At 35.9% G+C, this 25,051-nt stretch overlaps 3 protein-coding genes and 1 long non-coding RNA gene across 4 annotated transcripts; 3 read left to right on the plus strand and 1 right to left on the minus strand.

The window, feature by feature from the left end:
- Window positions 1–3,822: 3,822 nt before the first annotated feature.
- Window positions 3,823–7,638, minus strand: LOC115952211 (heat shock protein 90-5, chloroplastic-like). Its single transcript, XM_031069291.1, has 7 exons — window positions 7,548–7,638; window positions 5,924–5,972; window positions 5,253–5,346; window positions 5,056–5,139; window positions 4,784–4,927; window positions 4,379–4,495; window positions 3,823–3,837 (listed from the first exon to the last, which is right to left on the minus strand). Exons 2-7 carry the CDS (start codon window positions 5,959–5,961, stop codon window positions 3,823–3,825), a joined length of 492 nt encoding a protein of 163 aa, XP_030925151.1. The 5' UTR covers window positions 5,962–5,972; window positions 7,548–7,638.
- Window positions 7,639–12,386: 4,748 nt separating this feature from the next.
- Window positions 12,387–12,708, plus strand: LOC115952212. Its single transcript, XR_004083295.1, has 2 exons — window positions 12,387–12,542; window positions 12,644–12,708. It is a non-coding gene; the product is annotated as an uncharacterized LOC115952212 (long non-coding RNA).
- Window positions 12,709–12,751: 43 nt separating this feature from the next.
- Window positions 12,752–17,239, plus strand: LOC115952149 (mannose-P-dolichol utilization defect 1 protein homolog 2-like). Its single transcript, XM_031069225.1, has 6 exons — window positions 12,752–12,770; window positions 13,071–13,232; window positions 14,291–14,363; window positions 14,468–14,534; window positions 14,835–14,984; window positions 17,216–17,239. Exons 1-6 carry the CDS (start codon window positions 12,752–12,754, stop codon window positions 17,237–17,239), a joined length of 495 nt encoding a protein of 164 aa, XP_030925085.1.
- A 2,484-nt stretch (window positions 17,240–19,723) lies between these two features.
- On the plus strand, window positions 19,724–23,701 carry LOC115952150 (ruvB-like protein 1). Its single transcript, XM_031069227.1, has 7 exons — window positions 19,724–19,729; window positions 20,249–20,314; window positions 20,406–20,512; window positions 22,788–22,887; window positions 22,994–23,085; window positions 23,167–23,236; window positions 23,356–23,701. The coding sequence occupies exons 1-7, from the start codon at window positions 19,724–19,726 to the stop codon at window positions 23,443–23,445; spliced, it is 531 nt and encodes a 176-aa protein (XP_030925087.1). The 3' UTR covers window positions 23,446–23,701.
- The last annotated feature ends 1,350 nt before the right edge of the window (window positions 23,702–25,051 follow it).

The following is a 25,051-nucleotide window of genomic DNA, read 5'->3' on the forward strand; positions in this document are numbered from 1 at the left end:
CCCATATTTGTCAAGTTTATAGTAGGAAATTTGTTGTTTAGAATTTAATTGATATCTTCTGCGTTTACAATCATTCGCCTTATATAAAGTCTTAAGAAATATTGTTTTGAAATTTTTTAGTTCATTTTCATAGCAGGCTAAAAGTTCTATTTTCTCGTGTTAAATAGGTTGAAACGGTGTATAATGACATAATCAGAAAATGAACACAAACTTTTGATTCAGTTAGTAGCTGGAAAGAATTTAAAGATGTCATCGTCAGTTTCGAAGATGCATCATTAAAATCAAATGAATTACTTGAGCACACAAATACAACCAAAGACAAATCTGATTATCTTTGGTATACTCTTAGGTAAATTCATTTCTCATTGAATTATAACCAATTACATAATCCAATATGTGCGTCTTCTCTTCATTGCATCAGCTTAATGACATTTGTAACAATTGGTGGAGTTTTTGTTTTTTGGTTGCAACACAAGTTTGAACTCACTGTCTTGCACTAAACCAAGACTTCATGCTCAATCTTTTGCGCATGTTGCACATGCTTCAAACATCTTGGAAAAGGGACAATTTATTCTGTGTTTTTTTTTTTTTTTTTCGGTGTAAATCACAAACGTTTCCGTACATAATGAAGAATATAGCCAAATTCTACTTTATATATATATGACTAAATTTATATATAACCCATTGATTTAACCCAACTTAACCTGAGTCATGTGAGTTGGGTTGCATTGGAAAAAACCCTTCAATCCAACCCAATTTGGAAAAAACCCTTTGATTTAACATTCAAGAATTTTTTTCTTTTGTTTTACTTTATGTAAGGATGAGCAAGTATTCACGCAGGTGCTACAAATGGAAGTTCTAATGTGAAGTACTTCACGATGGACATTCCAATTGAGTTAAATGATGGGATGGAAATCCAAGTATCAAACAAAATGATGGGATGGTATTATGAAATCAACTCATTCCTACAACAATCCAAGAATTCAAAATAAAATAAAAATTGAGGGAAACGAAAATAAAAGCATGTGCGGTGCATTTGAGGGAAACGTGCTAGGCCCGTAGTCATAAGAATTGAGGGAAACGTGGTCATAAGAATTCAAACTAAATTAACCGAATACCTGCTCGGCCCGTAGTGTAGCCAGTGACGCCCGGTACGCAGCAAGGACATGTGTGGCATGCTCTGCGGTGCATTTTGGCCTGCTCCACCTACCAAACATGGGGTGTCGACAAATGCTCATTACTGAACCTTACATTTAACAAACTTTGCTTTTATATTTCACATCCATATACTAAGCATTGATAAGTTTCTTTTGTTTGTTAGTTTGGCATATTTTTAATTATATGAAAGAGACAAATAACGAGAACTCAATGAACGTACCTAATGGCAAGGGGCCCTGAGTGCACTGGCGGTAGAGGCGGCCTCACAACAGGGCATAATTGTGGGAACCTTGAATAGGCCCATATCTGCACCAACAAGAGTGCTCCTCCAATCTGCATCGCATCCTTCTTCGATGCACCACAAAGTTGCCTATACAGCCAGGCCAATGCTGCACTACCCCAGCTATACCGTCTCGCATTGCTGACTGGGTTGAGCAACTGCAGAGGCAGCAGTGAGACCCGGTCCGCAGACCTGTCCATGAACAAGAGGGCCCCCATCCGTACAAGTAGGTGGTAGCGGGCATGTTGCTGCACGACTTCGTCAGCAGCGTCCGCAGCTAAGGGATCGGCAAACTGTGCATCAAGCCAGGTGTATCTTATCCTCGCCCCAACAAGGGTAGACTTGTTTGAGTTTGGTATCGGGGGTGGAGGTTTATGGCCCAACAACTATTCGCTCAGCTGACTCCATTGGTAGTCTGTCTTCCCAGTGACAGGCAACCCATCTACCGGAAGCCCCAGCATCACCTCCATATCTTGCAAGGTGATACCCATTTCTCCATGGGATAAGTGGAACGTATGCATCTCCGGACGCCACTGCTCAACCAACGCCGTGATCAAGGCGTGATCGACCTCCATATCAGGAACCTTGAATAAACCAGTCAACCCTGCTGCATCTATGTGTTGCATGATACGTGGATCTAGCCCACCCTGTGGCAATACACATTTACGGCGTCGAACCTTTATCATGCCAGGCACCTCCTGCACACGGACGAGTATTGTGTTAGGAGATTAAACACGAGGTAATTATAAAACAAACATGTATTAATAATACTACTACATACCTCGTCAGCGGCGCACCTCCAAAGCGGACTTAACCGATGATTCGGCTGCTGGGCCAACTGGGTATCCACATCGGGTCCATGCCGCACTCTATCTAGTGCCTGCATATCTGACATGGCAGCAAATACATTGTTAGCAATTTTCTAACAAGTAAACCACAATTAATATAAAATAAAAGCATAGATTCAGTAAGACATTATATTTTGAGCACAAGATTTTCAACATCACTTCTTAAATAAATAAGAACTTGCCATAAAAAAAATTATTTCAAAACTATTTAAATCACTTCTTAAAGCTTAGGATAATTATTAATTAACTATTTATGAAAATATAAGTTATAACACCACTCGATTTGCCAAAACCCCTCATCAAAACCCTAAGCACATTTAAACTCATTAATGAGAAAATCATCATTGCAGCATATAAAAGACAACAAAATTCTCATCTTCATTAGTAACTTTACTACTTTCTTAAGTTTCAACAAAATAATCAAAATCCCACACAAAACGCAACCTAACATTAACCAACATCAGAAAATATTTCAGAGGGAGAGGACCGTACCTGTAATCAGCGGCGGCGGGAACCAACGACGACTGATGGAGACTCGAGGAAGAGTGGGGAAGCCTGATCGCAGAGCGAGAGAGACAGAGTGTGGAGAGAGAGTGATGGTAGAGAGCGAGGGAAAGAGAGTGTACAGGGAGACCGAGTGACTGAATAGCGTTGTGAGACGTTAGGGTCCTATTGATTCAAACCGCTGAAAAAAACTCGATTTCCAGTTTCCCGAGTTATGAACATCTACACAAACATTTTTTTATTGGGAAAAATTCGAAGGGTCAGACTAACTCGATCATACAAATATCGAGTTATTCATTAAAACTCGATTTCTCTATTGTCGAGTTACAAAAGAGGGGCAATTCCCTATTTAGTTTCAGAAAGAGGGCAAACGAATGTTTAATTTCCCAAAAAAGGATATTTGCCCATTTTCTCCCTGAAAGAGTCACAAATTGTTTTACAATATTTTTACAAACTATTGATGTGACAAATTTTTATTAGTTATAATATGGATCTACTACTAATATTACATTTATGTTTAACAATAATTATTTGAAAATTACTAAAGTCACATCCGTAATTTGTAAAAATATTGTAAAATAGTTTGCGTCTATAGCATTATTTGGAAATATCAAAGTTTGAACAATAACTTACTTTCCTAAAGGGTACGCTAATTGTCTAATTGATTAACCGTATAACATAAATTCTACAAACAACTTTTCTTCTTTCTAATTTTTTAGAATACAACAGATAACAAACTAAATCTTTGTTAAAATGTGTGGTTTACATATTTACATGCAAAGCCTTTCTTGTTAATAAATCACAGACCATAAGTTTAGCAAACCCAAAAGAAGGGAATCATAAAGAACCATGCCAAAATTTCATTTCCACTTGGCATAAAATTTTTGGTCACTCCATAACAACATTCTATTCAATGGAATCTGAACATTCCTCTCCTTCAAATGCAAATGCCTCGGCACTATCCGCTTCTCCAAACTAAACCCAAAATACTGCAGAAACTTCTTCAATTCGTCCACACTCCTTTCCATCTCACTACAAGAAACTTGACTGTTTTTAAAAACTGTCGAAAAAAATATTTTCAATGGTTGGAATGACCGTAGAGAACCATTATTAAAAACCGTGTCGAGAACATTTTTCTACAACCTATGCAACCGTTGAAAAAAGTATTACACATTTATCAACGGTTAATAACCATCAAAATATATACACATAAATGTAGATTAAAGTATGCTTATTACTTTTATCCACAAGCACCCAACCGTTGAAATAAGTATTTTCTTGTTAAAAAAAAAAAAAAAATTGGATGCACTCTTTCACATTAATCAAAATTTAATAACTTGAAATAAACTGTAAAAATCAATACTACTCAACTACTCAGCCTACTGCCCTTTACACTCTTGAATTTACATTGTTCATCTACCTTTCAAAATAGAAGATTCTTATAACCTTTAACTTCCATCTTGGGTGTTGTTTAAAAAACAAGTAGCTAATTGTTTTACAATTAGACAGACAAAAGTATGCAAAGATCTGAAATTTTCAATCTCCCAAATAACCTTCCTAACAGAGAGAATAATTTAAGGCGTCTCACCTCAATAGTCCTTGATTTTTCTTGCCATGTATAAATGGGGAAGGAAACAAATTGAGAGTAATTCTTTACCAAACCCTGAATTCTTGCTAGGTCTAAGAATTCATACTTGTCATGTCCCTGCAAGAAAAACAACAGATTAGGATGTTTTTAAACTTTTAGTCCCATATCCATAACAAGATAAGCTGCTAGCCTTCCAGCAACAGCCAAGATACCCTCCTCAATTCACTCCATAAAATCATGAATCATATGGAATAATAGCAACACAATCATTATGATAAAGACCAGAGAAGAAGCAATATCTTAAGAAGCTCCACTCAATTATTTTGTTTTCCATTGAAACAAGCAGAGTGTGACAGGAACATGCACAGTCTATCTCATTAAAAGAATAAAAGAAGAGTGGCATACCCTTAAATAGAGTGTGATCTGTGTTCCACGACATAGGAACTTTTCAGGGTCAGTTTCTTCCTCAATCATATACGAGCTACTGTTACCAACAGATTCCCAAACATATTGCTTATCTGATCTAGGGCTCTTTGTAGATACGACAACCTAATTAATGGTGTATGATGTACACAAATTAAGCACAATCAGTGGCCACCCAGGAAAAGCATTCACATTTAAAGCTTCAAAAGGAATTTAAAATTGCAACAAGACTTGAGTTTAATTATAAAAGTTACCTTCTCAGCAACAAGAAAGGCAGAATAGAACCCCACACCAAATTGACCAATCAAACCATTGTCTGCTCCAAGATCCATATATTCCTAGCAAATTTTAAGGCTGGAAATGTAAGCTTCAAAGCAGCATGGAACTTGAAAATAGCCACACAGGAAGAAATAAAATAATGCACCCTATGGATAAAAGAGTTTAAAAGTACCTTCAGAGCCTTTAAGAACTTTGAAGTACCATTCTGAGCAATAGTTCCAAGACAGTCAATGAGCTCTTCTTTGATCATTCCAATACTAGTATCTCTACAAATTCATAGGATCCCATCTCAAAAACACCAAAGATTATACTGTGACCCACAAGTGTGAGGGGACGCTCTAAGCCCATTTCATAATTAGTAAATGCAATCTCATATTAGAACCGTTACATTGAATGGTCGAAATAGCGTGAATGTGGGGGAAAATATGGTAAACTTCCTTTGACAAAATTTACCAAATGTAATTAGGTAGAATAATGGGCACAAACAACCGGTTACTTTTTAATATTCATCGTTCCTAATTATTTGGTCTATGTTCTTTAATACATACATACATACATACATATATATATCTATATACACACATACAGGGCACAAATAACTGGTTACTTTTAGTATTGATCGTTCCTAACTATTCGGTCTATGTGTATATATTTGTAGCACACTTTGTGAGAGACAGAGAGAGAGGGGGGGGGGGGGGGGGGGTATTGTAGCTCAAAAAGCTCTAAACCACTAACCCTTCCCTTCCCACAGGCCCACACCACCATGCCATTAAGAGTTTGACCACTTCTTTAATTCAGTATCATTTCAAAAGTTGAAGAAAAAACTATAATTTATTGACTTACAATTTCACCCAAAAGAAATCTGTGGGCAAGGAACACATCTACATCATACCTGCAAAGCCAGAAGTCTGATTAAAAAGCTCAAAAAGTTTTAACTAAGTTACAAGCACTTTAAAAGGTAATTAGTGAATTTTTATATATATCTCTACTGTTAGACCATGATTAATACCAATTATAGTCAGACCAAAGCAAGAAAACTATTGTGATTGTACCTACAAAAAACTAAGCCCTTCTAAATTTTATTGTCATTTTTTTCTCATTTATTTTAAAATCCTTTTTTTTTATATATTTATTTAGGGGTGGGTGAGAGGAGGTTAAAATGCAATCTAGAGGGATCAAACTTGCAAATTAAACATTTTCTAAATTATTTTAGTAGATATACATTCCCGCTTCTGGTAAACTCAATGCTGAAAGCCAACTATTTTGGGTTGCAACTGAAGTCAATGGGGTGGATTGTTGAACACACTCCAAAGGAAGAATCTTATGAAGTGAAATTTAAGCAACTGTCCAAAATAACTGTTGTACTGTTTTTGACAATTAATAAAAAGAATTTTTACTTATAATAAATAAAAAAAGGCCCTGATTTTGGATAATAACAGAAAGGCCTTGAGGCCTAAAAGTAGGTAATACTTTTTGGCATTTTTAGTTCACAGGTTGAAAGTTAATTTTTGATATTTATAAAGTAAGATAAATATCAATTGTAAGAAGGGACCTATGAAAAAGTAAGATCCCATTTTAAAAAACGAGATGAGTACCAAAATTTAAAATAGAACTAATAAGTAAAAGCCACAGTCATATGCACTGTCTTGACAGACTGCACATCAATCAAAACATCCACAATTTAAATACATTTATTTAATGAGCATGTTTTATTATAGTATCACATACCATAAAGCAAATTTGACAACTAATTACTAAATTGTGTTGATGGCAACGTCACAAAAGACATAAATTGAATATCCCCTACAACATGGTAGAGAATTCCAAAAGCATAAAATTCTTCAACAATAGCTTGGGGCAGTTTACCATGCCATTGACAATTGACTCTATGTTTTTATTTGATAAGTATAGCATTGATTATATATTACTTGGAAATGTAACAACTGAAATTGCAAGTTGAGGAGTTAATGCCAATGGTAAACTTTCTAATCACGTTAAATTTAATAGTACATTTTTTCAGCCATATTCTATATATTAAGCCATTCATGCTTTCTTTTTTTCTTTTTACAACATTAAAGTCATTCATCTTGTTCATTAGCTTCAATCCATCCATTATCATCTCCAGTTCTTTCAACCATTTAAAAAAAAAAAAAGAAGGATAAGAAGAAACAGAATTTGAGTAATAAGGTGCTAAGTGGCAAACTGACAGAGAACTGTTAAGGCTTTTCTCCTTGTTCTTGTTTTCTTATCCAAATTCTTTGGTTTTGGTATTGGTAAGACCATTTATAGAACTACCTATGCTAGAGTTGTTGATTGTGTTTAAATATATTGACAGCTACAACGCACATTCAAGAAATGAAAACTAAAACAAGCTAATACCCACTTAAATTCAACCACAACATCAAAACCCATTTCATGTGATGATGACAAAGAGACATAACACAAATTAAAAGGCAAATGAACTTACCAAGCACTTGTAATTTGAACTCACAAACGTTCTAGCTTTCAATCCCACAAATAGTGAAAAAACTGCTGGAACAATTACATTAATAAATTCAATCTCACCCGCTAAAAAACAATCAAAGTAGCATCATTACGTCAATGATGCAAGTGAGTACCATATATTGCACTGAGTGATTCAGCCAACAAAAAACAGAGTATCTAACATAAAAAATGCAAGTCAGTTTCATTCTCAATTCTCAGTACCATATATTGCACTTATGCACATATTCAATCTCAAGAACTATTTCATAAAAATTAACAAAATTCATTATTAAAGCACATTTGATGGGAACAAAAACAAGCCATAAAGCCCACCCCAATATCAACCAATCACTATAAATTAACAACAACAAAAAACTACTATGATCAGTAATTTGGCAGAAAATAAGTGAACGCTATAGAATTCCAATTAATAATAATAAGAATAATTGAAACTTAGTACTAGTTATGGAACAAAGAACAAAAATTAGAAGAAACTTACTTTATTAGCTTGACCATCCTTTGTAGCAGACTCTGAAACAAAACACAAAGCCATCTAAGAAAGATGCAAAAACCTATATATAGGCATATACATAGGAAGAGGGAGAGAGAAAGAGAGGGAACCTTGTGGGTTTGGGGAGAGAGAGGAGGTGAGAGAGAATTTAAATATTCACCCTCAAATTTTCCCAGGAACCAAACATTACAATTTATAAACAAAACATGAAAACGCACCGAATTTTCGTCCATTGAAGAATCGAGACAAATCAGGCAAATTAAATGATCTTCGTGTCACAATGGTGATTGAGCTTGAAACCCTAGAAAATTGGGGGAGATTAGATTAAATGATCTTCGTGTCACAGATTAGGTTCTAGAAGAACAAACTAGTGGGCCATAAATCATAAACTGGTGTAAACTCATCAGAATAATTAACTACAGTCACACACACAATTTTAGTTCTATTATGGAGCTTGGATGTCATTAGGAAATTTCATGACTACTCAATAGAACTTGAGTATGGTATTTGAATCAGTCCAATCTATGCACTCAAAATCTAATAAAATGCAGAATGGACTGATTCAAAATCATGTCACAACATCAATACGATTTTACAAGACAAAATTCACACTGTGATATTAATAAAAGATCCTGCCTGAAATCAATCATTTGAGAAAAATAATACAAAGAAACACAATTAAAACGCAACCTATTCCAGAAAAATCTTTGAGAGCCGCAATGCTTTCTCCTTTTCAGCAATCCTTTTCTCCTCGAGCTTATGACTCCAACTGACCCATGACAAAACTTCAGAAACACTTTCAGAATTTTTGTTCAATCTTTCTTCTCTTTTCCTGAACAAAAAGGTTAAAAAGAGGTGTAAAGAAACAAATTCACATGACATCAAACATGTTTTGGAAAAATGGCTTTTTAAAGTTCTGGAAGAATTGTCACACTGCCAACATAGAATGCAAAAAAAAGTAGAAGAGATAAATACGATGTAAATCACTATACCAAATAATCACCATTCAGCTAAACTAATTTAGACACAAAAATCCAAGGGAATGCTGGAAAAACAAGTAACTTAAATAATAACTAATACAGTGCAAAGTACAACGCAGCTACTGGCAAAACACAAGCACAACCAAGATAGTAGGAAAGTATGGTCAACATGTATTATGTAGGAAAGTATCATTTGTAATGCATGATTGTTTGGTGGCAACCAGTGTAAAGACTGAAAGGAGTTAGGAGTTAGGAAATGCACAAAAGAAAGAATAATGTTAAAAAATATAATCTTATTTACTTACGAAAATAAGTTTAGAATAGGAATGTAGAAAGCCTACAAATTTTATGTTAAGGGCCATCCTCTTGCATGGTCAGTTGGTCACATTTTGCTGATGCTCTTGAAGCTTGAATGTTTCTATAACTCTTTCTTTTTCACTTCAAATATATGGTTCCAACAAGTGTAAACTTTTATTTACCTACATGTTCTTACCTAGTTTGTATGCACTTGTAATGTTTAACTGTCATTTGAATCTTCTATATATATATATATATATAATTTTGAAGGTGATGGAATGAAAATATATGAACTCTTATCAGACATTGGCACAGAGAAATTGGGGTTTTCATAACCTTTTTAATTGTCTATACTCTTTGCAGTATGGAGTCTCGGATCGATGAGGTGCTAGAGATCTTGGACCCCAGTCCGCTTTAGAGGTCAGTGTTGACGTGACAACTATATCATCGATCAGAGGCCATTTGGAATAGCGAGGTGAAATTTCTAGTTCTAACAACTGCTTTAATTTTTATGTTGGCTTTGACTTTTTGTTAGCAAGTTCTTTCAAAGTTGTATTTCTAGTTCTAACAACCGCTATAATTTTTATTGATTTTATAGGACCCGGGCCCACTTATGTGCCGTGGTTGCACTAAGGAGATGGCAAACGTTCAAATGCAAGATAATCAGATAATTGACATTATCAAATTGCTAAGGCTGGAAGTATTGTTTAGAGCCCTTTCCAGAGAGATAGATCATTGCCTAATATCGACCCTAGTTAAGTGATGGCGGCCGAAGACTCATACGTTCCATCTTCCACGTGGTGAGATGTCAATCACCCTACAAGATGTGGAGGTGATTTTCGGACTTCCTATAGACGGTGAGGTCTTGGTTGGGCCTACTGCTATGGAGGATAGGGACTGGAGTCAAGTGTGTGGAGAGTTGCTTGGTTTTACTCTGCCAAATGACAATAAAACTTTGGTGGGGCAAAGAATTCTCATCAGCTGACTTGTTGAGGCCATTGCAGTGCCACTACCTTATGATACAACGGAGATTCAGATACACCAGTATGTCCGATGCTATATGTTAGCGCTAGTAGGGGATAAACTTTTCATGGACAAGTCAGGAGATAGGGTGCATCTGATGTTCCTGAACTTCATGTGCAACCTTCGTGATACGCGACAGTGTAGTTGGGGTAATGGTTGCCTAACCTGGTTGTACAGAGAGTTGTATCGGGCAAGCGAGAAAGGGGCATCGCAGATTGGTGGGGCATGCACCTTGGTCCAATATTGGGCATGGGCAAGCTTACCATTCTGTGCTCGAGGATAGAGCCCCTACCTAGATGTGATTATGGCCCATGGTCATATGCTCCACTTGCATTTAAGTAGGTTTTTTCCTAATATTTAGTGTGTTATGCAATGTACTCTTCTTAATAACTAAATTGTATTTTTCTTATGTTATTCGCTCGTAATTGTAGGTGGGTGCAGGTGCCAAGCCCGAAGAGTAGGCCATCCAGCATGGCCTTGGTCCACTATCGCGAGCAATTAGTGACAATTTTGTAGCCAGTCCAAGTAATAATATTCAAAAATTTTGTTTGGTTATAATAATTTTCCTAAAGAATATGATTGCTTCATCCTTTTACATATCTTTTGTTAAAATTTTTGTTTTTCCCTTTATCTATGTATTCTCCCTTGTTTCACATTTTAAGATGCTACGATAATTGTTGTTTATTTCTATTGTAGATTGTGTGGTAGCCATACGAGGCAGACTTCGGCCACCTTCCTGAGTTCTGCGTTGCAGGGAGAGATACATGGACAGTAAGGGTGCTGCTTGTGTGTTTTTGCATAGTAGAGAGACACCACCCGGACTGTGTCCTTCGACAGTTTGGGTTGGTACAGAAGCGGCCTGACGATGTTGTCTACGATGACAGACTGCATAAAATAGACTTACATGGGAAGGTGGAAAAGAATTGGAGGGAGGAGCATGGACCGTATATCATTTCATGGGAAATGAGATGACTACAAGTTTGTCATGCACCTCCTCAGATTGGTGAGATGCCCCGCGATCATGCCTCTTACCTCTGGTACTGTTCGAACACTCGAAAGTATGTCGACCGCAACAGCATTAAATTAGATATAATGGTAATGTGTTCTAATTAAATTTTATTGCGTATTTCATTTTACTTGAGTACATATATGAACGTAGAATCAATTTCTATGAATTTTTCAGCAAATCTAGTTTGAGTTAACTGACATCCAATTAAAGAGTTTCTGTTACATATAGTATTCTAATAAAACTATTAGTTTTTAGTTGAGTATTTAAGTAGATTAATGAGTACTATATTATCCATTCATTAATTGATACATAACTGTCTCAAATATGATTGTACTGGTTCTTTCTCTGTTTCAAATTCAAAGCCATTTAGCGCTGTTGGAGATGCTTCTTGAAGGCAGCCAAGCTCACAACCATGTCTGGCGTGTCCTAAATAATGTGGCTGGCCTTGGTGGTGGTCCTACAGCAAATGGGCAGGGAAACAATGGGCATGAGACTGAACCAACAGCTACTGCAACCCCAAGCACAAGCGCAGCACTCGTAAGTACATGGACCCGTGGTCAGCGTGCTATTACAAGCCCAAGCACAAGCACAACTAGGGGCCGTGGTCGGCCTGCTCCAGCAAGCCCAAGCACAAGTGCAGCCAGGGGCCGTGGTATGCCTGCTACAGTAAGCCCGAGCACAAGTGCAACCAGGGGCCGTGGTCGGCGTGCAACAACCCCTCGGGTTGTAACTAGTCCTCAGATGCCTACACCCGTCCAGCACTCATCTCCTCAGCCTGAGGTCCCTCCACCCATCCCAGATGCATCTCATCAGCCCGAGGTCCCTTCACCCAGCCCACTTTCACAGCCCAATTTTGATCTTAGTATTGATCAAAATTTGACCCCTCCTATACTCCCCGAGACACCCTTTTACCCACCCACTAGCTCTACTACACCCACTCCTAGCCTCTACATAGAGCATCATTACCCACCTACTGCATCCTCATCTGATCCTCTAGGACCTCTGGTTGGGATTGACACTCTACAGCCACATACTGATATACCAGACGAGCATCCCCCTCATCAGCCCTCACCCCCACGAGGTAGACCGCAGCGCACTAGAAGAGCACCTACTTGTGGGACAGGTGGACACAAAATAGGACACCGAGGTAGCTCTATGGTATAATAACATTAATTAGAATGTAATGATATATTTTGTAGTTCACTTTATTCTTATCATTATACTGAATATTGATTGCATGCATCTAATGGAATTTGCAGCATGATGATGAGCCTAAGGATGATGCCCCACAGCCTCCTCCCCCGCCCAAACATTACACGAGGGTTAAAAAATGCAAAATTAGTGAACCTTGAGTAAGTGCTAAAGTCATGGAATTGGACCATCATTGTATGATATCAATTTTCATCAATTGAATGACCAACAACTCATTTTATGGTTTAAAGTTAGCTCAACTGCTTAAGTCTCTTGTCATCAAATCCTAAGTCCCATGTTTTGAGACAATAGGTTCAAATCCTACTGAATTGATAATTTTTAATAATGAAAAGCAATTTGGAGAACTTATCAAAATTTTTTTTTTCAATTATTGCGGCATAGGAATTTAATGGATTGCTGATGTAACATGTTATAAGAAACGATTTTGGTTGATTGATTTGATGTCGGTAGTGATATGGTGGTTTTTGTTTTGAGATTTGCAGATATTGAAAATTTTGAAGAATGGAAGTGTGAGAGGCCTTAGTGTTGTGGCCTTTGAGCTTGAAGTAGTCGGCTACACCATTGCACTAGCGTATTGTCTCCACCAAGGGCTTCCCTTTTCAGCTTTTGGGGAGTTGGCGTTTCTTTTGGTCCAAGGTATGTCGGCGATTCCATGTTTGCTTTCTATCTAAAGCATTGTAGTAATGCAGGTGTTGAAAACAAAGTACAAAGTCATGCTTGTGAGTTGGGTGGGTGTAATGGGCTGTGCTTGCATCATGAGTGTGTGTAGAACTGTATGTGTTCTTGTCTGGCCCATAGACTTGATCCTGCATAGCTAATGACTTTGGCGCAAATGACGCTTCTTCCTCCTGCAAGAATGGTTGGAGGGTGAGGGCTTGCGTTTAATACCCGTTGTGAGTGTGTAACTTACCAATAAAAGGTTGAATTGACACCCTAGGAGTTATAACAAGTCACGCGTGATCAGTGGCTGCTGAATTTGGGTTTCTGTGGAGTCATGGTTATGGTGGGGGCCAACAATGGCTTACGTGTTTTGAACTGGGAACAATGTCACCCCGAGTCAGGTGACTCAATTTGTTGGTTGCCAGGGTTACGTAATGTTGGAATTGCATGTGATGTTGGTAAAATATGATTGCCAATGATTGGAGATGAGGCAGTTTAGGTGTGGTGGCAGACAGAATATTAGAGGGCTTGAATGCTTGATGCATGGTGGTTGAGGGTGGTCAATTATGATGGGCGGCAGTTTAAGGAATACGTTGGCTATGATACCATACTTGCTATTTCATCCTTTTAATGAAGTAGTCTCTTTCAATAAACTTCTCTTACCTATCATAAAAAAAAATGTTAATTCTATTACATTATTAGTATTAATAGTTTGTCCCTAATATATTACTCATAAAATATATTTTACCTTTTTGTGTCTTTAGTATCTTGTAGTTACATGCTATATCTTGCTGCCTTACGTTCTCTCCCAAAATTGTTTTATGCTAGTTCTATTGTCTTGTGGTGTGGAGTGGATGCATTAGAAACTGACCTAAGTTGACAAATTTAAGAAGTTATTTTGTTTGAATTCGGCAAAAACCTGGCTTCTGGTTTGCTCTATTGGACCCCTTCAATGAGATTACTATCGCAATAAGAAAAGCTGATATCAATTTTTAAAGGATCTAACAGCTTCCTCTTCTGCTTGTCTGTTGCAGCCATAATTTTAGTTGCCATAATCTACTATTATTCTCAACCTTTGGGTGCCTCAACATGGATCAGGGCATTAATGTATCCTTCTTGCTTTCAGTATAGTATTTTGGATTTGTCTTGAATTTGCATTCTGGAATACCAAAAATATGGTCAACCTCTTCCTTAATATGGTGGCTTTTCAGATATTGTGCCGTAGCACCTACCATCTTGGCTGGTCAAATTGATCCCATTCTCTTTGAAGCACTATATGTGAGTAGCATTCCCCCCCCCCCCCCCCCCCCTCCTACTCTGTACTTGAACATACAATGTCAGAGTTTCTTTCTGTTCTTTCTTTTCCCTTGCATTTTTCTGTCATTGTCTTTATAGGGTTATTGAGTTACATTAAAACATGCATTTCAATCTTCAGGCTTGTTTACACCTTTTTCTATCTATGAAGGAGAGGCAAGTTACTAATGCTTCTTTCATATTAGTCTGATGTGACCATAATCTCTTTGTGTTATTTTTATCTTTACTTCATAATTTCTTGATATGTTGCTGTTCTTGTCATAGGTTACTGAACTTTCCCCGGAAGAAGCTGAGAGTGTGACAGGTGGCTATGGTAAAAGTATTAGACATGTGATCATTGGATTAAAAACTGTGAAAGGAACCAAGCAAGTGGAGTTGGACCCAACCATTTATGATGCCTTGATCAAGGAGAAGGTAGGCTCCTTTTATTTATTTGCTGTTATTTTTACAATGATAGAAATATATTTGCTTTTTTGATATATTCATTTACTTTGTATAATCTCTTTGTGAAGTATTTTAAATTTACTCATCCTTCTTATCCATGGAGTGTGTGTGAGGCTGTTGTATGCAAAATTTTCAATGACTATGTTCATTTATTATTGCCACCTTGCAAAATGTTCTTCCATCAAAAGGAATACGATCCTTGTGGATTGGTGTTGTATTTAGCTAGTGGCAAATTAGTTGAATATCTAAGGCTTTATTGTTTTGTTGCTAGAGATTTGTGGTCTTTTACCTTTTCTTTATTTTGAGTGGGTGATACCTTCAAAGGTTAATGATTTGTTCCTTATGTTTGGAGGGCAAAGTAACGGATCAATATGGAATGCTACTCTACATATAACATGGGTGATTTGTAGAGAACAAAATGAAAGCAGTATGGGTGAATGTTTGCTTGCTTGCTTTTGGCTGCATCCTCATTTTTTGGTTTTATAAATAGATTTTCTAGAGAAGATGAATCTTAAAAGTGGTCTTTAGGTGAACCTTTGTACACATCTTCTGTATACTTTACGTCCCTTTTTTTCCTAATAAAAAATTCAGTATTACTAGTGTTGCAACATGTGCTTGAGTATGCCAGGTTGTTTGTTTTTGGGGCTAACTAGTCGCTAACCCGTGCGATGCACAGGAAAGCTATTGTGAACGAAGATTTAAACAATTCTTTGTTTTCTCATTTTTGATTTCACATTAGGATTCCTATCCTTGATATGAAACATTAAATTACGAAATGGAAAATATAAACCAAACTTAAATATTAAAATTAGGATTTCAATCCTTTACATCCTCAAATATCCAATAAATGCTAAAATATCAATTTCCAATAAATTGAAAGACAACTTTAAAGTACTTTTGTATCTTATTCCTTTGTTGTTCTTACATCATTTGAAGTACCACTAATATAAGCTTATCAATAAAACACATTGAGAAATGTATTACGACATTCAGAAGTTAGATATCAAATTTGTAATTTTGCTATATTAAAAAAATATGCACTTCTCAAGCTAAATTTTTTTGTCAGTTTCTATAACAGAGTCAAAAAGATTGTTGTCATGATACCCATTAATAAAGCATAAAACAGAGCAAAAACAAAAACCCCTTTTCACAATCATCAATCAATAATATTTTAAACTAATACAAATAATAATTCATAAAACATTCATTAAAAAACACATTTTATATTATTTACAATCCATATAAAATAATAGAATTTGTTAATGCAACTGGAATTGAATCTGATTCTTTTTTTTTTTTTTAAGATCAAAGATAGAAAGAATCAATTTCTCAATATGCAGCTCTTGATCCTTTATATATATATATATATATATATAAAACTTGATAAGTGCAACTCTTGATCTAGTTTATTGTTTAATGGGCAAAGACAAAGCAAATAGTTAAAAAAAATAATGCCTTTAGAAATATCTTAGAAATGTGAATCCTTCTACACACTACAGCTCTTAATCAAATTATTAGCAAGTAACCTTTTTTTTTTTTTTTTTTTAACAAAACTAAAGCATTCATAGATCCAAGATGGTATTTAACATCAAGAAAACTTCAAATTAAAAACTTCCCAAACTGAAATATAAGAATTGCTACACCCCATAACATAGCCAACAAAAAATAAACTCCAATCAACATTGAGATCAGATTTTTGATACAGTTTGTTAAGATATATGTATTGTGACATGTTGCTATTTTTGCTAATGATTATATAATAATCATGTAGTTAGACTTCAACATTTTTATATTGTTAGAATTTTATTTTTGCTATCTAAGTCTGATTATATAATAATTATTTTCAGGTAATGTTTTAGAATTCAATGCAGTGTAATATTGTATGAACATTATCAAGAACTTTAGCTTTCAGGAATAAAATAAGTGTATGACATGGTAAATGCTAGATGTTTGTCACATGACTCAAACATGAAGTCAATACTTTAACATGGCTATGATGTATTCAACATAGTGACCTTCAATGAACGGATATGTGATATATAACAGTGAACACAAACATGGGCATTGGATTGCAGCAAAATAGTGTTGTCCTTTTCAAGTGGGTTAAAGTGAAAGGTAGTTTAAGTTATGATCACAAAATATAGGAAGTCTTTTGATGGTCTTAAGGGTTACTGTTAATTATATGTTACTGCCTATTGCAGATACATGGACATCTTTGTTATTGAGGTTCTCTCTTTTTTTTTTGTTGGGGGGGGGGGGGGGGGGCGGTGGGGGGAGAGGGAGGAGGTGGATTTGGCAGAGGTGATTAAAGAACTGAAATATGTTTGATATTAATAATCAATTAATTGTTCTTTATATATAGGCTAACATATCTTCCTTTATCAGTGGTTACTTCTATATTCATCAAGGTATACAATAAGTTTTGACTGTTCAGCAATTAGCTCCTCTCATCTCATTTAGTTTCTACTTTTTTGGGCTTAAGAAACTTCAAGGTTAAAATGAGTCACAAGAGTCATAGCCATAAGAGTTCTTAAAATTTATTTTGGGGCGATAGTCTTCTTAATCTGAATTCTGAAATAGGAAAGTTTGTGAATATCTTAATATCTGACTTTTGTTCTATTTAAAAATATTTTGTTTTATTATCTTTCACAGTACAAGGTTTCATAACTTTTTGGGGGATGTGGCGTTTCTTTTTCTAATGGGTATTCTCTTTCTCTATCTTAGCTAAAAACTACCAAATTCTTGTATGGGTGTGCAGTGAATACCTTAATACTGAGAGTTGATTGGCTTACTGATTCAATTGCAGTAGGTTTTATTATACCACCTGAGAACTGCAACTCTTAATTAACTTATCACCAAGTAACCTTCTTTTTTTTTTTAACAAAACTAAAGCATTCATAGATCTAAGATGGTATTTAACATCAAGAAAACTTCAAATTAAAAAACTTCCCAAACTGAAATATAAGAATTGCTACATCCCATAACACAGCCAGCAAAAAATAAACTCCAATCAACATTGAGATCAGATTCATACACAGAGGAGATCTGCTACAATATTTGGCATTGTAATAAATACACAGAAAATTGTTTCAGCTGCAACAATATTGCCTTATTTTGCACAGACTACACGAACTAATTTGAGTCATATCACAACACTCAAGAGGCAGTAGGCAGTAACAAAATTTAAGAAGGGAATAAAAAACATCAAGCAATCAAGCAAAATGAATAGAGCAGAAAATAGATTGGGATTTAGAAATACCTGAACTGAAGCATTCAACTTTTGTCAGTATTTATATACTGTGAGGAAAGGAGTAAGGAAAATAGAGAGGCTGCCGTTAGAAGGTGGGGAAGGGGAAGGAACACATGAGAAACCAAAGGAGCATGAGGATTCTGCCGTTAGAAGGTGGGAAGGGGAACCAACACGTGAGAATATCAAGAGGTAGTAACTGTGGGTTTCTAAGGGTTTTCAATTTGGAAGGCTTGGGTTTGAGCTTTTAAGTTATAATTAAATTTAGAAGAAGTGGGCTGGTGGAATTAAATTTAAAAGAAATGAGCTTTATGGTGGAGATGGGTTGGAAATAATTTTAGTTTTATTAGTATTTTAAAATTGAAAAAATCTATTTTAAAATTGTAGGATAAATTTAGGAAATAGGATGAGAATGACATGGATGCTGACGTGGCTCAATGTGAGCATAGCTACATTAAATGCCACGCTTCAACTTTTAGTAATATATAGATTTCTATTTTATTTTTAATTTTAATTTTCTTTTAAACGTAGGACAGGCAACTCAATCTGATGTCATGTCACTTTGATTCCTGTTCTTCATTTTCCTGCTGTTTTTATTTATTTATTTTAAAACTTTTAACCTGGGGTTTGGTGTGCTCAAAAGGAGCATCTAATTAAAAAATTGATTATAGTTTGATCCTTTTTTGGTTTACCTGATACAATGTTGCAGGTGGCTGTTTGTGATGTTATATATATTGAAGCAAATAGTGGAGCAGTAAAGAGGGTGGGCAGAAGTGACGCTTTCGCTACAGAATTTGACCTTGAAGTAGAAGAGTATGTTCCACTTCCTAAAGGAGAGGTTCACAAAAAGAAGGAGATAGTTCAGGTCTGTTTTCATTTAGCTACTAGTTTTTTTGTGTATGTTGCATATTCTTAAATTCATAAGTGACATACTGATTTATAATAATAGTGTTGGACATTTCCTGACTATGTGTGTTCCATATGAGATCAGGATTCCAGATAGTTGCGCATTTCAATTTTTTGACTGTTAGTGTAGTTAGTAATTGCAGCATTTCTTTCATAAATGCCATATCGACATTGTGTGAAGCATATGCCATCAAAATATAAAGAATTTAAGCTGCATATTTGTTTGACCTATGAGGGAAATGCGTTACAGAAATTATCTGACGAGACGTAACTGACTCTTGAAGTTGCTTGAATTTCTCTTATGACTGCAGCCGACCCAAGGATGATATAGCTAGAATTTAATGCCTCTTAAATTGGTTGAACTTATCAGCTTGTGACTCTTGCTGGCTTAGTAAGTTGTTGAGCTTCTTATAGGATTTGTAACCATTAGGCCTGTTCTAAGTGGTAAAGTGGGGGGCGGAGTTGGGTGGTTCATACAATCATATTTTGCTCAGCCAAAGAAAAAAAGGGAAAGAGAAGAGAACTAGGAGAGAGAGAAAGAGTGAGACTGAGCTTAATGTATGTAAGCATTGCTTTTGGTTCATATATATATATTGTTGTGCTTCTGATAGAATTTTCTTTTTGTTTTCTTAGATTATGTTGATGTTGACTATTGGTACTGGAAGTTTATACTAATCAGAAGACTCATAAACTGATCTTTTTTGCGATGTAATGGGCTTCCTATTTTGATGTTCAGTTTTCTGTTTGCTTATCCAATCTCTAACAGGATGTAACACTACCTGATCTGGTCATGGTCAGCAAGTCATACGAAGTTTCTTAAAAATTTCTGCAATTATTTTGGGAAATCCTTTTCTTAAGTTGTTATTATTTTTCTTAACAGTTCTCTGATTAAGTTGAAAATTCCAAGACATTGACACAGTCCATTCTTCTTTTCACCAATAATACATAAAAAAAAATCATTCTATACTTTGTCTTTATCCCACTATGATGCATTAAAGATGAGATGGTGTATATTTGTTCCCAAATTTATGTTTTTGTCTAGCTTTAGAGGTAACTTTTTTTTAAAATTTTTTCATGACAGGTTGTTAACCGGTACATTGATGAAGGTGTAGCAGAACTTGTCCCTGGAGTTCTATTCATTGATGAGGTTCTTTTCTCTATTATGTCTGTCCATGTTTTAAATGTTTCATGGTTGCTCTTTATTATTTATTTATTTGTGTATCTATCATTTTTTGCAGGTACATATGCTGGATATGGAATGCTTTTTATACTTGAATCGTGTTTTAGAGAGCTCACTGTCTCCAATAGTAATCTTTGCCACAAACAGAGGGTTTTGCAATGTGAGGTATGAAATTCTTGTGCACCTTAAAAATTTTGGAGTGCTTCTTCCTTGACCATCTTTTTAACCTTGATAAGCAACTTGTTACATATGAAGGTCACTGTTGCCAGTTGACAAGTCATAAATCTTAAAGTGGAAATTGAATGCTTTTGTAATTGATTAATAGATATGCATGATATACTTCTCTTAATGTGTTATTATTATGGTCGGTCTTATCATCATTCAGGCCTTAACCAATAAATTTGCCATCTGTATTGCATTGTTAAGGCATCAGCCTTGATTCTTAAGCCGTACAAATGAGTGCATCACAAACTTCTTTTGAGCACTATTTTTCCTTTTTGGCTTATAACTGGAGCAACTTGGAGATGTTTTCTTTGGCTTGCAAGGTGGTCAGGGGATAAGAAAGTGAAGCTGTGCTAATGCCAAAGTAACAAAGAGTTTAACAACTAGGTATTGTATGTGTTTTGTGGGACATGGGTTTGTGAAATATTTTAAACCATGCTGCCCACTGCTAGAGGATCCATACCTAGGAACTTTGTCAATCTGATATGTAGAGCTTTTATATTGTTTATTCATTTCATTTGATCTGCTAATGTAAACACAAAGTTAAAAAAAAATATGGTCTTCATGGCTTCTGTAGTCTGTCCATGATTAACTAGGCCTTTTCCTGGGATGATGCCATGGTGGTTCCACATTTCTTAATGTAGTAAAATGTCAAATATTTGGATTGATCGGTGATCTTAAAGCTGCATTTGGTGGGGTAGGATATGGTTTGCACCTCAATTGCTAATGGTGGATTAGTTGAAAAAACGTAAGTGACCTTTAACGAGAACATTTTGGTAAATGGTTATGGCATTTTAGGTTGAAGGAAATGCTTCTATGGAGATGTGGTAGCCATGGAATATGGAGAGGAGTGGGGAGGTTGGTGCACAAAGTCTGTTCGAGGAACTCATGGTTGTGGCTTATGGAAAAGCATAAGCATGGGTGGGAAGGGTTTCTACAGTATATATACCTGCTTTGATATAGGGGAGGGTAGCTGTGTTTGGTTTTGACATTACAAGTGGTTTGGTGACCAACAATTGAGGATGATTTTTCCGGATTTATATGATTGTTCATTAGTTAGAGATGCCTTTATTGGCTCCTTGCCGGGGAGACAGAAGGGAACATAGGGGTGTCATATTTGAGCGTGACTATTGATTGGGAGATAGAGGCAGTAACCTCCTTCTTGAATCTCCTTTATTCCAATATCCCTCATCGAGAGAGTAGAGATAGATTGATTTGGCAATTGAAAGGGAATGTAGATTTTGATGTGCGTTCTGTTTGTGATGCCTTAAGGGGTCCCTGTTCTAAGAGTTTTCCTGGGAAAAGTATTTCATGTGTCAAGGCCCCAGGAAAATTTCCTTCTTTTTTTGGACGGTAGCATAGGGGAGGATCCTTGCGATAATCTCATTAAGAGAGTATTCATGCTATTAGGGTGGTGTTGTAAGCACCATAGTGGGGAGATTGTGGAGCATCTTTTGTTACACTGTAATGTTGCATTCAAGCTGTGGATTTTGTTTGGATGGTGGAATTGAATAGGTGAGCGTTTTTCACATATTTGTAATCTGACTCTATTATGTTTGATGTGGACTCTATCGTAGGAGTGTAACCTTGAGTATTTGGGAATTTCAAGGACACATTTGATAGAATTGTTTTTTTTAGTTTATTTTATTGGTTTGATTGGTATCGTGCAAGGGGTTTTACTAATTGTAACTCCATTCTTAAGTTTTTAGAATCATTATACTTATGTACATAACATCTTGTAATTCTTTAGACTCCTTTGTGTACTTTTCCATGTGCATGAAGTAGTCTCATTAAATAGAATTCTAATTTACTTATCAAAAATATTATTGGGTTTTTTTAGCAATCTTATTGAGCAATTGTGTGTTGGGCTAAGTGGACAAGTTCTATTGTAGATGGGCTCGGTGGTGGGGGTTTACCTACTTCGATGAAAATGGTGGTTAAATTGATTTTGTGCAAGTGGTGGAGGTTGGTGGCATGTGTGACAGCGGTTGCTTTTATATATATATATATATATATATATATATATATTAATTCTTGTATGTGATGCTTTAATTACTTTGATCTTTTGTGTTTTTAGTGGTCTACAAACAATAATGTTTTTGTCATCTGGGCCTTACCTCATAGTTGTCTAGGAACCTTGACTTAAGTTACTTTGATGTTTTAAATTCTGAACATGAATCTTATAAAAATTTCTGAATATGAATCTGTTTTCATGCAGAGGGACTGATATGAACCGTCCTCATGGCATACCTGTCGACTTGTTGGACCGGTTGGTTATTATCCGAACACAAACTTATGATGTTGCTGACATGATAAAGGTTCAACCCAAATTTTGTGTTCTCTCACTGCCTACAATTTCTCTTCAAATCCTAACCATATTACCATTGTCCACATACTGATATTTGTGGTCTTTGTTACTGTCAGATTTTGGCTCTCCGTGCAAATGTGGAGGACCTAGTAATAGATGACGAAAGTTTGGCTTACCTGGGTGACATTGGTCTACAAGCATCCTCAAGGTTTGGCTTAATCTTTAGATTTGCTGTTTCTGAGTCCCATCCCTCAAAATATATTTAGTGACGCTTCTGTCATCTTTTCAGGCATGCAGTTCAGCTGTTATCGCCCTCCAGTATTATGGCAAAAATGAATGGCCGTGACAATATCTGCAAGGTAATAATATGATTTGGATTAATCTGTAATCAATGTGATTGAAGATGATTTAAAATATTGCAGAATTCTTCTTCCATCAACTACATTAGTAATTTTGTTTCAATTTATATGATTTATAGGCGGATATTGAGGAAGTGAAAGCTCTCTCTATGGATGCAAAGTCTTCAGCAAGACTTCTTCAAGCGCAGCAGGAAAAATACATTTCATGAAAATTCTAAACAATTTTCCCTGAATGTCAAAGATAGTCTGAATTTGGAAGTAGCATTATTTAGGTTCGGTTAGCTTCTCTGTCGTGAGTTTTGAAAGAGCAGGAGGTTTTGGTCAAAGACTTTGGCTTCGTTGATAATTAATGTGTGTAAAGGCGAAATGTTTCAGAAGTGTTCCAAGCTACGGGAAATTTGTATTTGTCACATGAGTAGTGTCATGGTTATGCTGTCAGCAGCGATGCAAGTGGTGAAACTCTAGTTGTTGGACCATTCTGTTAATGAATGCATTGGTGTATGGAACTAAGCTTTCAAATACACTTCATATTTACCCTAGAAAATTACTAACCAAGTTATGTGATGATCACTAATTCTTTACTTTATTTAACAATTTTTATGCGAATTTGTCTGAGCTTTATTTACAGCAAGGAAGTAGCCATTACTTTATATTTTCTTCCTGACTCCTGTGCTTCTGGCCATTATATTTCGTCTCTATCATAGATTTGAGATGCTTAACTGGGGTAGTATGATCCTCACATAATTTTTTATGGATGTCTAATGCAATAAAATTACAACTCATCATTCTACCATCATTTCGCACCCCAGTTGGTATACACGTGTGAGGACCCACATACATGGTAACCATCCATAGTCAATGGAGATCGGGCTTCATAACTGCGCAGACATACCACTTGCATGACTCATGCACGCATTTCGCACAAAGTTTTTTCATCGTCGACCTAATAACGGTAAAATGTTTGTTTTCCTTGAGGGAACTAATTGTTAATATGCGCTTCACCTCCTCTTTATTGGCAAAAGTTAATCCTTTGCACAAATTCATCCCCTTTCTCCAAGGAGACACAAATGGCATATCAATATGTGAAAGATCAACCATATTTTCCCAAGTATTTGCAAAAAATGACAATGCAAGAGGTGCGTAGGCAGGGATTGTATTCGTAATATTTTGGACACTAATAACATTGTCTGCATAAGGTTCACTACCATCCAATGTCTCATCATCATCAATGTCCTTCTCAAAGTCCCCAATGTCTCTACCAATCGTGTCTTCATACTCATCTCTATCCACAAAATCTTCACTGCTAATGGTAATATTCTCATCAACATAGTCGCCATCATCATTGTTAATGGCAGTAGTCTCATCAACATAGTTGTCGTCGTCATCATCATTATCATCATTAGCAGCATGAACATCACCATCGGCATGAACATCATCATTCTCTACATGTGTAGAATACTCATATTGAGCATCCGGAACCGTAACCTGTAAGCTTGTGGTTGTTTGTTGGATATCCTCTTCCCAAACTGCACGTGGCTCCAACTATATGTACAACTCAATGTTAGTTACTTCAGCTATTCTCTCCAACTTGTCAAACATGATCTTTACATGTTTGTTTGTTTCTGTCACCATATACTTGTAATTAATTCGGTGTTTCAAGATTTCGTTTGGTATACGATAAGTAATTTGTATGTTGTGTATAGCAAGATTCTCACACAACTCTTCCATGACAATCTTCTTCAATTCGTCAAGGGTCTTCTACCTACGATCAATTTGGATATAATAGGTCTTTATACCCGGCCCTTCAAATGGCAA

This window comes from Quercus lobata, chromosome 7 (assembly GCF_001633185.2).
Source record: "Quercus lobata isolate SW786 chromosome 7, ValleyOak3.0 Primary Assembly, whole genome shotgun sequence".
NCBI lineage: Eukaryota > Viridiplantae > Streptophyta > Magnoliopsida > Fagales > Fagaceae > Quercus > Quercus lobata.

What these genes read in the sequence shown, in the direction of transcription:
- LOC115952211 (XM_031069291.1), bottom strand. Translation starts at nt 5,961, where the DNA reads ATGTGTTCCTTGCCCACAGATTTCTTTTGGGTGAAATT. An exon ending in AGTTCTTAAAGGCTCTGAAG is followed by an intron (nt 5,140 to 5,252) that starts GTACTTTTAAAC and finishes AAAATTTGCTAG; the next exon opens with GAATATATGGATCTTGGAGC. An exon ending in AGATCACACTCTATTTAAGG is followed by an intron (nt 4,496 to 4,783) that starts GTATGCCACTCT and finishes TTTTTCTTGCAG; the next exon opens with GGACATGACAAGTATGAATT.
- LOC115952149 (XM_031069225.1), top strand. An exon ending in GGCGTTTCTTTTGGTCCAAG is followed by an intron (nt 13,233 to 14,290) that starts GTATGTCGGCGA and finishes TGTCTGTTGCAG; the next exon opens with CCATAATTTTAGTTGCCATA. An exon ending in ATGCCTTGATCAAGGAGAAG is followed by an intron (nt 14,985 to 17,215) that starts GTAGGCTCCTTT and finishes TGCCTATTGCAG; the next exon opens with ATACATGGACATCTTTGTTA.
- LOC115952150 (XM_031069227.1), top strand. An exon ending in AGAGGGTTTTGCAATGTGAG is followed by an intron (nt 20,513 to 22,787) that starts GTATGAAATTCT and finishes GTTTTCATGCAG; the next exon opens with AGGGACTGATATGAACCGTC. An exon ending in GCCGTGACAATATCTGCAAG is followed by an intron (nt 23,237 to 23,355) that starts GTAATAATATGA and finishes TATGATTTATAG; the next exon opens with GCGGATATTGAGGAAGTGAA.